The sequence below is a fragment of the Gigantopelta aegis genome, chromosome 5 (genome assembly GCF_016097555.1).
Source record: "Gigantopelta aegis isolate Gae_Host chromosome 5, Gae_host_genome, whole genome shotgun sequence".
Taxonomy (NCBI): domain Eukaryota; kingdom Metazoa; phylum Mollusca; class Gastropoda; order Neomphalida; family Peltospiridae; genus Gigantopelta; species Gigantopelta aegis.
In genome coordinates, this window is record NC_054703.1 from 37,909,802 (window position 1) to 37,922,511 (window position 12,710).

The 12,710-nt window shown below is 35.7% G+C and overlaps 2 protein-coding genes across 2 annotated transcripts in view; one reads left to right on the forward strand and one right to left on the reverse strand.

The window, feature by feature from the left end:
• LOC121373733 overlaps positions 1 to 9,443 on the reverse strand; it is a 35,780-nt gene extending 26,337 nt beyond the window's left edge. Inside the window, exons 1-2 of the mRNA XM_041500489.1 lie at positions 9,329 to 9,443; positions 313 to 348 (exon numbers count right to left, since the gene is read on the reverse strand). Of these exons, the coding sequence (XP_041356423.1) occupies positions 313 to 348; positions 9,329 to 9,362 (70 nt within the window). The 5' untranslated portion in view covers positions 9,363 to 9,443. The remainder of the gene's footprint in view (positions 1 to 312; positions 349 to 9,328) is intronic.
• A 961-nt stretch (positions 9,444 to 10,404) lies between these two features.
• LOC121373732 lies at positions 10,405 to 11,989 on the forward strand. The gene is made up of 3 exons (XM_041500488.1): positions 10,405 to 10,569; positions 10,912 to 10,962; positions 11,329 to 11,989. Exons 1-3 carry the CDS (start codon positions 10,494 to 10,496, stop codon positions 11,613 to 11,615), a joined length of 414 nt encoding a protein of 137 aa, XP_041356422.1. The 5' UTR covers positions 10,405 to 10,493; the 3' UTR covers positions 11,616 to 11,989.
• The last annotated feature ends 721 nt before the right edge of the window (positions 11,990 to 12,710 follow it).

Here is a 12,710-nt window from a genome sequence, read left to right on the forward strand (position 1 = left end):
GTTTGGCCGTTAGAAGAACGTCGGAGGGAAGTATGTGGGGATCTCTAAAAGGGTATTGGGGTGGGTACTGCGGTGAATATCACGGCTCGTCAGGTGAGTAGGACGGTTGTGGTGAGTAGGACGGCTCTGCTGGGTAGAACGGTTCTGCTAGTTAGGTTGGGGAAGGGATAAAAGGTAACGGGGGTTGTGCTGACTCTGTGATGACCGGCCGTTCGTATGATGGAGTTAAGTGCCGGATATTCGGAGACGGCCACCCGGATCCGTCACCTCCGATAATGATGTCTGCGCATGCGAAAAACTCGTCCTACTTACATGCCCTATTATAACTGTCCTTGCCCCAGCTGCTGGCTGCAATGAAAGAAGAAGAAAACATTTATAAGAAAAACAAAGTAGTTGTTAAGCTGGATCCAAATCCCCGTATAGGGGCGGGAGTTATCTAAGGGATAAAACGCTCGCCTGATGCGCGGTCGGTCTGGGTTCGATCCCCGTCAGTGGACCCATTGCAGTATTTCTCACTTCAGCCAGTGGAGCACGACATATATATCAAAGGTCGTCGTATCATCTCGTTAAATAAAACAAATAGTTTGGACGTTCAAGGACGGTTTGACCAGGGAAAAGAAAGTATAGAAATTATGTTGTTATCGTTTGAAGCCTATTTTACAGTAGAACCACGTATTCAAAATCCGCTTTGGGATTTTTTTGGGAATTTTTTTTCAGAAGCGATTGATTTTTTTAACCATATACAGTAATATCCCAATTGTGTATATTAAAGGGACGTTCCTGAGTTTGTTGCAGTGTTTAAGATGTTATCGACTAACAGAGACTTTTTAACGATTGTAATTACATGGCTGTATATTAAACGTGTTTATGATCGTTGTAATATTTCTACTAGTTTAAATTTCATTTTATTTTCTAAAATATATTTTTTGTACGTACGAAATTATTTGAAGAAAAAATTCAGTTTCGGCTTCTTAAAAATATTAAGACGACCAGAAACATTTTGAATATACATACACTAATATTCTAAACAAGAACATATATTTAATATGTAAGTTTAATCGTAGAATTATTTTATTAGTCAGAAATATCTTACAATGCAGCATACTAAGGAATGTCCCTTTAAGGACGTTGGTTACATCGCCTAAAGTGACATGGTACTTGTGAACGGTGTTTTGTTATACAGTAATGACAGCGACAGTTAATTCACACACGTTCCTGTTTATGTTTGAAATCGAAATAATGTACAATTTACATTGTGTGCGAGAGAGAGAGAGAGAGAGAGAGAGAGAGAGAGAGAGAGAGAGAGAGAGAGAGAGAGAGAGAGAGAGAGACAGAGAGAGAGAGAGAGACAGAGACACACACACACACGCACGCACACACACACACACACACACACACACACAGAGACACAGAGAGAGGGGAGGGGGAGAGAGTCAGTCAGTCACAGGAGCCTGAAGTGAGTGGCAGGAATCTGAAAATAATAGGAGGGGCAATTAATACATTGCTGGCACATCCAATTGTTGGCATCTTCCGACAGGACTAATTTTCTTCTGACCATGCTGACCAGTGAGGTATTTCATTCATGATACAATACTTTCAAAATGCTTTAAATTCACCACTCGAGATCTATCCAAGCAATAAGAACCCCCAACTATTCACTAGTAGGAAAAAGTATTTTAAAAGCTCCTTTTCAGACGACCTCCTCCCATAATCGTCTCGCTCCAGCCAGTGGACCACGACTGGTACATCAAAGGCCGTGGTATGTGCTATACTGTCTATGGGATGGTGCATATAAAAGATTCGTTGCTGTCAATCGAAAAGAGTAGCCCATGAAGTGGCGACAGCGGGTTTCCTCCTTCAATATCTGTGTGGTCCTTAACCATATGTCTGACGCCATATAACCGTAAATAAAATGTGTTGAGTGCGTCGTTAAATAAAACATTTCCTTCCTTCCCATAATCGTGTGACCTTCTGTAACGCATAGGCTACTACTCGAAAATTATGTAACATTCAATGCATAACCTTTCCCAAAAGACATATTGACTAATATTATAAGATTTTGTATTTATGTTTGTTTGGTAATAATACCACTGCATATAAAATCAGTTAAAAAACGCAACAGCAATGATTAGCTACATTTTAATTTATAAATAAATATGATAAAATTATTTTTAAAACATGATATACAACTCTTGACAACCACCTCCTCCATTCCCATGTTTCGTAACACTCCCATGAAATCCCTTCCCCTCCCCACTAGAATGTTACATTGCCTAATTCATGAACGGACCCTTGTACGAGGGTCCACTTAATCTAAGAGATGAGACTGCGGAATAAGTCCCGCCCTATCCCCGCGTTCTGCACCCATAACATCTTCTTTTCAAATCTGATGGTTCTGAAAAATGATGACAACATGAACTATATATTTATCAGAATTCCTTTATGGTTTCCATGGACGCACAAAATAATGTTTTAATAATACTGATCAACACGGCGTAAATACCAGCCTCAATAGGCCTAAAATGTTATATCTTTAGAAAATGTATAAAAAGCAGTACAGTTCACTCTACGACTCCTCTGGTGACCACAGTTAAAGACAGAACAAATATTGCGAACCATTCTGAATTGTGTTCTTCATTTTAGAAGAAAATCTCACATCCCATGTTAATCAATGGCAAAAATCGTTTGTTTACAGCGCCCAGTCTCGTTTTCATAGTTATGCAGGTGGCGCTACAACTGCGAAGGAGTCTATTTCTCTGTCTAGAATAATTCCGCCATTTAACTTTTATGTCACATGATGAAATGTAGACATTCCATTGGATACCGGTAGACATCAGTTGTATAGCGTCGTGTAAACCGTTCACACTAAACGACGCGACAGTCGCGTCGCGTCGTAGACCCGTTCACACTATACGACGGCCGTCGTCTGCGACTGAACATGTTCGGTCGTGTCAAATGCAGTCGGGCCGACTGAAAATCAGTCGCCGACGGCTGATTTTTCAATACACACTACACGACGCGACTCAACTGTTGAGTTGAGTTGCGTCGCGTCGTATAATGTGATATAGGCTTTAGGACATTAGCACATTCAATGAATACAAAGGCTATCTAAGTGGAACACCGTACACTACTGGCGTAATTATCTTTAGATTTTACCCCGATGTTGTCCAGACACAAATTATGGGGTAGAAAAATAAAAAATAACACAGACACCGATTTCACTTACTAAAGTCCGAACCAAAATTTTAACAACTACATAAAATTGCTCTCCTACCTTTATTTTTCGTTTGATTTTACCAACATTTTGTCCAGACAGAAATTTTGAAAAAAAACAAACAATATTACAATGACACAGATTCCACATACTAGATGATAACCATGTCACCTATATCGACTTCGCTGAGATCGCATATGGCAAAAAGCATGTAATTTTGTGTCGGCTGCCATTTTTACTTTTTATGGAATATTCTCCAAGAGGGGTGAAAGGATATAACTTAATCTAACAATGTCATAACATGTTATGATATAATAGCAAACGTGATGACGTCATATTAATTGTATTTATTTATTTATTTGTTTTTCTTTAATGATACCACTAAAGATCATTGATTTTATATTAATTATGTCACAAACTTTGGAGGCTTTTACCCCTCTTGAAGAGTATTCCATAAATTTAAAAAAAAAAATGGCAGACGGCAGAAAACTGCATGTATTTTACACTATGTTATCTCAGCGAAGTCGATACTGACGACATCGTTACAGTCTCATATACATGTGGAATATGTGTCACTGTAATGTGTTTTTTTCACATCTTGTGTCTGGACAAAAAATTTGGGAAATGTAACGGTAATTAAAGGTAGGAGAGTAATTTATTGTAGTTGTTAACAATCTGGTTCGGACTTTAGGTTGTAACCATATTATTAAAATGGACTTCGCTTAGATCGCATAAGCCAAACAAAGAATGCATGTGTGTAAAGAAAACAAGTATTGAATAGGAATTAATTTGAACAAAAAACTTAGGGTCTAAACAATCGAACAGGACTATAATAAAAAAAGGTAGGTATATAGTCCATCCCATACTCACAAAACACTATTTTGTGTGTTTTTTTGTTTGGGTTTTGTGTGTGTGTGTGTGTGTGTGTGTGTGTGTGTGTGTGTGTTTTATAATTTCAGTTTTGTTTGACGTAAAAATAAAAGTAAAACTGTTTTGGAAATAACAACAACAACAACAAAAATTAATAATATCATGGTGTCCAATTTAGAAAAGAACCGGCTCGGAAATAAATAACCTCAAGTCCTGTAGTTAATTTCATTGCATGAAAAAGGCGTTCCCTGTGAGACGGACAACAGAAGTCCTGAAATGCTATTTACTGCATTTTTACAAGTACAATTTATGATTCTCTGCCTTAAGATTTACTACCAATAATATTTTTGATTCAAAATTATTAAAGCGGCAGTATCCGGAATATTTTTTATTATTTAAGCATATAGAACAGAAAATCCAATTACGTTTGGTGCATATATGACGCCGCACTCCGCATTGGTTTCACTACGCTGGCTTATCCAGGTCAAAAATAAAGCCAGTATTTTGAAAGTGGGACACTTTTGATGGGCTCCTACCGATCTCGGTTTTCATTGGCTTATCACAAGTGTGGAATTCCCCAACAAGAGATCACGTGAGATTTCGCAATTTTTGAACAAATTTAACTGTCTTGATTGAGGGGTCGTCTCATATCTCCAAAACATATTTATATCCATAGAGGTATGGTACAACGCCTTTCCAGGGGTTGGTGGGTGGGGGATTTGCCTTGAAATTTTGACAGTGGCCAGCTGTTGGCATACACGTTACATGTAAGGGGGTGTTACTAATTACGTAACGCTCTAGGGGTAGAGGAAGAGGGTACTGCGGTCGACTTATTAACATTTTTCAAGACTATATGTTATTTTTATTCATTACTTAGACCTAAAAAGGTGTTTTTTTTGGAAATGCGCGGCCAGTCTAGGATCGATCCCCAATCGGCGGGTATATAAAATACCATGGCATGTGATATCCTGTCTGTGGGATGGTACATATAAACGACCCCTTGGTAAAAAAAAAAAATGTAGCGAGTTTCCAATGCGCGTGTGCAGGGATTTCAGCGAGGTTGGGGTTATAGACTGTGTTGAGCGAAGTTTATATGGGCCCATGCTCCCCCAGAAAATACATTTCAATTGTTTTTAAGCTTGGACAAGTACGGGTTTCGACCTCCAATACCCTCCCCCTGCACATGCACCCGATTCCTCTCTTAGATTATATGTCAAAATAACCAAATGCTAGACATCCAACAGCAGATGGAAGGAAGGATAGGATATGTTTTATTTAACGACGCACTCAGCACATTTTATTTACGGTTGTATGGCGTCGGATGATTATTAAATCAATATGCTCTAACTTTGATGTCGTTAAACAACCCCCCTAACTTTACCCTTTCCAAACGAAAGAATACTTATTTGAATTATTCGATTTTAACACGTAAAATTAAGAAGTGAAAACGTTCATTGTGTACTTTGGTATCTTTTATTTAAAAAATATATACATGATTGTGTTACTAGTATACAAACTAAACTTTGAAAGTTCTACTAAGTTCTACTAATAGGAAGGTACGATTGTCGATAATACGTTGTCAAGATCAAACCGGTTTTAACGAAAGACTCTACTACCGTATCCTCAACCGAACGTTCTTCGTACAGCGCAAGATTTCTTTTTTAATTTTTTGAGACGAACCCTACAATTTGAAATCGGCAAACGCACGTGTTAACTGAAACTGACAACAGGCTGTCGTTTGTGCTTTGCCGAGCTATGGCGGCACAGGCGACGAATCAAGCGTATACTTTTGACGATCTCCGTTCATAGCGAACACACACGAGTTTTTTTAAAAGTGCATTTGAACTTGTATTTCATATTTGTACATGATGTTATAATATGGTAACCAGAGAATGCAACTTTAATACATACATTCCATAACATGAAACGGCGTTCCCTGTGGGACGGACTATATATAGCAGGCGCGGATGCAGGATTTCTGAAATGGAGGGGGGGGGGGGGGTCCAAATGTTATAACTGATCTCTCTTTTTACACAGAACAGTTAATATAATCACGTTTCCCCTTTCTGCCATTGAAATCCATGTTAAATTGCCCAACTTCAAACGAAGATTGCCAATAGAACGAGTTCTCGTTGGCACTAACAACATACACCATTGCGAACATACATTATATAAGCATTTATTTTCACTCCAAAACTGAGAACATTTCCGTCTCCGTTTTTTGCTATATGACCGCATCTGGCTGTAGTACCGGTCCGAACAGGTGGTTCATTAACCGATTCACTCCGGCTGTCACTTTCGCTATATACCCATGTGACTAGTGAGACCATTATAGTCGGTTTTCAGAAATGGGGGATCAGAGACCCCTGGACTCCCCCCAACCTCCCCTGGATCCGCTACTGTATAGTTGCAGAACAAGTGTCTGTTTATAAAGATCGGAGTGAATGATGGTGAACTGTAGTTCATCAAGACAAACGTCTCCGACATGATATTTATTATCATGTTAATTGCTCTGCATAACCAATAAATGTCAAAACGGACCGTAGATGTTTACCTTGGTGAACTAACCGAAACTGGTGTCACTATGCTACATGTTATGGATAAACAGAGACGCGTCTGTACAGTCTTTAAATAGTGTTGCATTATCCGAGATACTGGCTCTCCTTTCACAAAACGTTCCCAAAAGGTCATAGCCCTCACGTTATTGCCTGAATTTCACCACCTTAAAGGCTTAATGTAGGTAGAACAACGAAAAAAAAATAAAAAAATATGTGGTCAAGTTTTTTATTTTAAACACAAATGTGAACCAAAAGAGTTAAATTAATGAAAACCGGACGGAAAAATAGTTAGTGGTTAGAAAGTTATAGCCCTTTGAAGTTTGGCGTACTGTGAAATATGTCTGCCAAATTTTGACTCGCTTTTTTAAACTTGCCGGTTAAACTCAACTACTGATCGCGATTTGTGTATTTCACTTTAAAATGGAACTGAAACACGCCAAATATTATTCTGGAATATGTAATAGTGTTCTTGAAGCCACTGGAAAATGGTAAAATATACCATTATAATGTTAAAATGTTATCATGAACCCTAACGTCGTTATAAACGTAAAATCGGAAAATAAGCAATACAAAGCGACGTTGTTGTTTTTACAACTTAATATATTTATTTAGCCTAACAGGACAATGCAATAATACTCCATTCATTTCCAACTTCTATTATGCATAAATAGTGAAACAATGTTACATTAAAAATAAAGGCAGTGCACATGGGCGTTTGAATGAGCACGTGACGAAATCTAGAGACAGGGACTAGTCCATTGTAATACAACAGTCTGTTTAATTGATAGTGAAACTATTTTGAAGAAAAATAAAGTTGGTGGTGGGGGGAGGGGGTGGCGGGTTTTTGGGGGGTGGTGGTGGTGGTGGTGGGTTTTTTGGTGGGGGAGTTCTTGATTTAAGCTGAGTAACCAAAAATACATTTGGAAAAAAAATATTTATAAAAGGCTGAAAAATATATACTTTTAAATGATAATAATACAAATGTGATTAATGATAGTGAAAATATTTCGAAGAAAAATTAATGTTGTTGGGGGGGGGGGGGTGACGTCTTTTTTTTTTGGGGGGGGGGTGGTTTGGTGGGGGAGGTCTTGATTTAAGCTGAGTAACAATAACAATATATTGGCAAAACATAAAAGGCTGAATGATTAAATTAATTAATTAATTAATTAATAATAATAATATTAATAATAAAAATGTGATTATTGCATGCCACTGTAAATATAGATAGAAAATGTGCGTGTACGTCTGGGTTACATGTTTGTTTTTATTCTCTTTCTTTTTTTTTCTTCTTTTTTTTTTTTTTAGGGGGGGGGGCGTGTGTGTGTTTGCCGAAGGGGGAGGGCAATTTGCAATTTAGCATGTTTATAATACAATTTAATGTACATATCAAATTAATTTGATGCAATGAAACGAAATATTTTGTAAAAGAGGCGCCTGTGCAGGAAATTGTGTAGAGGTCAAGACCGTGGCTAGCAAAGGCTTTTGTGTGTGTGTTGAGGTGGGGGTGGTGGTGGGGTCATGTTTCCCTGGAAAATACATTAAAAAAGAACAATATAGCATGTGGGAGAGGGTACTGTGTGCTGATCGGAATATTACCTAATATATATATTTCTTTATTTAACTATTAAAATGGTGTTACTTTCACACACAATTCTTTATAAAAACTGAAGGTGTGTTTCTATGAAGTTATGCTAATTAATGTGAGGCGAGATGGCAGCTTTAAAAAACAGGAAGACAATTTCCATGCAACAAACAACCAAAACAATGTAATTGTGGGTGAGAGCTCGCTAGTCATAATGTATTTGGGCTAGATTCACCTCCGATATTTGACACATGGTCATTTATAATAAAACGCAATTTCAGCAACTTAGGCCCTAATATTTATTTTTAAAAACTAAAACACATGTAACATACTAGGCAGTGCCACCTTGAAGCGATGCATTATGGGATTGATAAAATGGCTGCCGCCATAACTGCTGAGACAACCCCAATTAGGACGCCTTGCGCTCAAATGCGCTAGGGTGAAATGACTTTAAAATTCAAAGAAAACATAGAAATAGGTTCAATTTAACAACTGAATATGTGAACTCGATGTGCCGAAGTATAGAAATATATTCAAAATCCATTTGAAGTTCAGTGTTTTTCAGAGTATATTTAAAATATCACATTTCGTTATCAGTGACAAAATCGACCTTTCTCTATAATGAGCCACGTCTTAAATGCCTCAAAACACCTCTAAAAGAAGCCATTGACGTCAGACGCCGCGTTAAGACAAAATTATCATGTGACCCTATCAGCTGTAAAAATGGCCGCGACGTCATACTTTTTAAGCGACGTCATTGACAGATCTCTCTTGAAAATCGTTATTGGTGTTATAACCGAATTACATATTAAATAATTATATCAGTTGGAAAGACGATAAAACGCTGTGTATGTACATGTATTTAATATCACTGTATTTCATTGGGAAGCTGTAACATTTGTGTTGAAAAGTGAGTCATTTAAGCTGGTGGCAGATATGCAGCGCAAAGTGACGTCAAACTTTGTCATACCTACTTAATGGCGGCCGTCTCCTGGCAGAATGTCTGGGTAGACCATATTATTGATTTCAAAATTGGACGAAAAACCCTACAACATTGTAAATGATATTCTTATTCTCTATATGTGGAATATATAGTTTACTTACCACACAACACCGCAAGGATTATTACAATATTCATTTTTGTCCAATTCACTTCACCGTTTTCTGCCGCTTACACTGAATTTCATATGACGTCAGACGACGTGACGTCAATCTTCTGGGTGGGGGGGGGGGGGTATTGGAAACTCAGTTCTGGTGCAGAGAACACGTTCCTAAATTATGTATTAAGTTTTGTTATCTAAACATTACAGTGAAAGCCATTCTCAAACCTGCACAAGTGATGAGATTAGGAAGAAATTCCAGAATCTGAAACAAAGAGGTACTGATATATTCCTTTTATCTAAACTTTTAAATGTTTTAATAAGTTATATGTAGTACAAAACCAAAAATTGCATACCTACATATATTATTGAAATGTTTAATGTGTTATAAATTATAGTTATGAATGTAAAGTAATTGTTTTTAACATTTAAGCACATTTCAAAGTGTGCCTTTTATTGTTCGTTCATTTGGTGCAGAATAATGAAGACAATGAACAATGCATTTTTTTTTTTTTTGCAATATTTTTATGATACATTATAAAAGTCTTGTAATAATTACATTTAATGGTTTTTATTTATAGCCAAGGAAAAAAATTACTTAATAAAAAGACCGAAGACTGGTGGTGGGTCCCCATTGCCACCACTGACAAAAATAAATTGTCTGTTTTTGGACCTTTTTGGGGAGAAGGAGGGAATATCTGGATTCAATGGAGGGATTGACAGTACTGGTAAGTGAAATGAATGAAATCACTGAAGAAGTATGTACAAAGAACCCATATCATTACCACGGTTCTGCCTAACAAGACAGTACTTTTCTTTTCCTTTCAAAATAGTAGGCAACAATATCAGTAGCAACAGTGGTGGTCAGAACTTTATAAAACCTGTGAGGTAAGACCACTGTGGGCACTGGACATAACCTTACATTACATGTGTTTCTATCACGTTGTGGATATTAACATACATAATGAAATAAAATGTCTTTATTCAATTTCATGTCAATTATACACATTTATATTCGGAATGTAAAATGTATATTAAAAATATCCATACTTAAACCTGTTTGGGTAAGATATACTTTCACATCATGTTTTCACATCAAAGAAAAACAATTCATACATGTTATAATAATTGTCATTTTGAAACCAATACTGTAGTCATTGACCATAATTATGTACTGTGCATTTGTGTTTGCAGAAGTTGTCATCGAGCAAGAAGACTCGTGTCTGTGTCTTGAAGTGGAACATGGTAATGCACATTTTTCAGTAAAGATACATGTATGTGTAGCAGTTACAAAACGTTTCCCAACAAACACTTAAACATTTTACAGATTTCTTAACAATTCATGACTTCAAAAATTATGAATTCATTGAAATGACAATAAAATACTACCTGTAATCACGGATAATCATCTGTAATCACGGATGATCATTGTTTGTGCACATTTTTTTTTTTTTTCACTTAAAGTGAATATATATGTGTTATGGACTTTGCTGATTTCCACAGTTTGTGTAAGCTTTTTGTTATTCATACCCTGATGAACCAAACTGAAATAAATGTTTATTTGTTGTCTTTTAAAAATCTTTTCAGATTTGGATGTCACTGGAAATGAAGTGCAGCCTATACATGTAGAAGATGATGGTATCCATTTTGTATTATTCCTAACAATTAAATAACTTTTTAAAGTAAATGAATGCCAAGATATCATGACTAAATAAATTTCTGTATTTTCAAATGCATGTGCGGTACCTCATTTCTTGAATATACTTGTAATACCTTGTTTACACTGTTTATTAGTCATATTAAACTTTACTTGTACAATGGCATGGGGTCTAATGCAGATCAGCAATAACATTACTGGTGAATAACCAAAATGTCTTGTATACATTTTTTAGAATTTTCAAACATGTTTTTCTTTTTATATATAAAAAAAACATAATATATGAAACTTTATACTTATATAATTATTTCATACAACTTATAGCACAAATACAGTTTTCATTTCAGAAGCTGATGTACAAAAGACTGTACCTAAGAAGAAATTTAAAAATTCAAATATGAAAACAGGTAGTATAGAGCTGCTACAACTGGATATGGATGTCTGCAGTTTAGAAAAAGAAAAGCTAATTGCAGAAACACTGAAAATAAAAGCAGAAACACAAAAAATAAATGAAGAATTAAAACTAATTCTGTTGAAACAACAATACTATAAAATGAAAATTGACAGGGAACAGAGGCGAGACGCTGGCGATATTTTTTCATTACAAGATATGGCCACTGGTAATGAATTGTAAACTTGCATGCATTCATGATGATACATGTGTTGGTTTGAACAACTTTTCATTTTAATAAAAAAAAAAAAAAATTAAATTTAAAAACCTCTCTGGATATTGCTTTATAAAGACATACATGTACATTCAACATCACCAATGTGTACCTTTTATGAAAGTGAACAATGACATCTTAAGAAGAAACTAAACTTAGAAACTGTTGGTGTTAATTTGAAAATAACGTCTTGTCTCAGTTCCCTATCCATTTCATATTTATAGCATTGTTGTTGTTGTTAATTATTTCAGTCCCATATTGGTGCAACTGGAAGGTATTATAGGTTTTATATCCGTCCTGTCTGTCCATCTGTACTACTTCAGAGTCCCTTTCAATTTACATACTGGTTTAAATAATTTTTTTCATTACAGTATATACAAATAAAGTTTTATGTCATGATACGTGATAATACAATATAGCTGAATTTAAAAGAAATAATAGCTTCTCCGTATAATTTCTTATGGATTACAGGGTAAATATAATTAAGGAATAACTACATGTGTGTTATATTTGACCATTTTCAGATGTTAAGGTTGGTTCCACTTTAGCAAATTGATTTTTACTCATGATGCAAACCGGAGTCGGTAAAACAGATATTTTCAACTGTAACATTAGCATTATCATGCACAAATTATCAAATAAAATATCGTTATCCCAATTCTAAGTCAATAAATATATTTATACTATAACTTACCCATAATATCCATGCCATAAACCCATGTGATGATTTTAAGTGTATTAACCTGGTTAATAATGGTATGCAAATTTGCAAGGTTTCTATGTAATATGTTATTTACTTTGAAATTCCTGTCAGTGTCACACACAGGAAGTCACACAAATGTTTTTAAAAATTCTATATGTCATAGAAATTATAATTTATAAATGTTAGTCCGTCCAACTAAACAGCAGGAAGCAGCTTATGAATGTGTAAGAAATCTCTATGGAATCCCCAAATTTCCAATTTATCCTTTCAGATAATAAAACCAATGTTACATGTCATTAACTATTTATTCTATATTTATTATTTCACTATAGCATGGGAATATCAGGGACTTACCACTGGT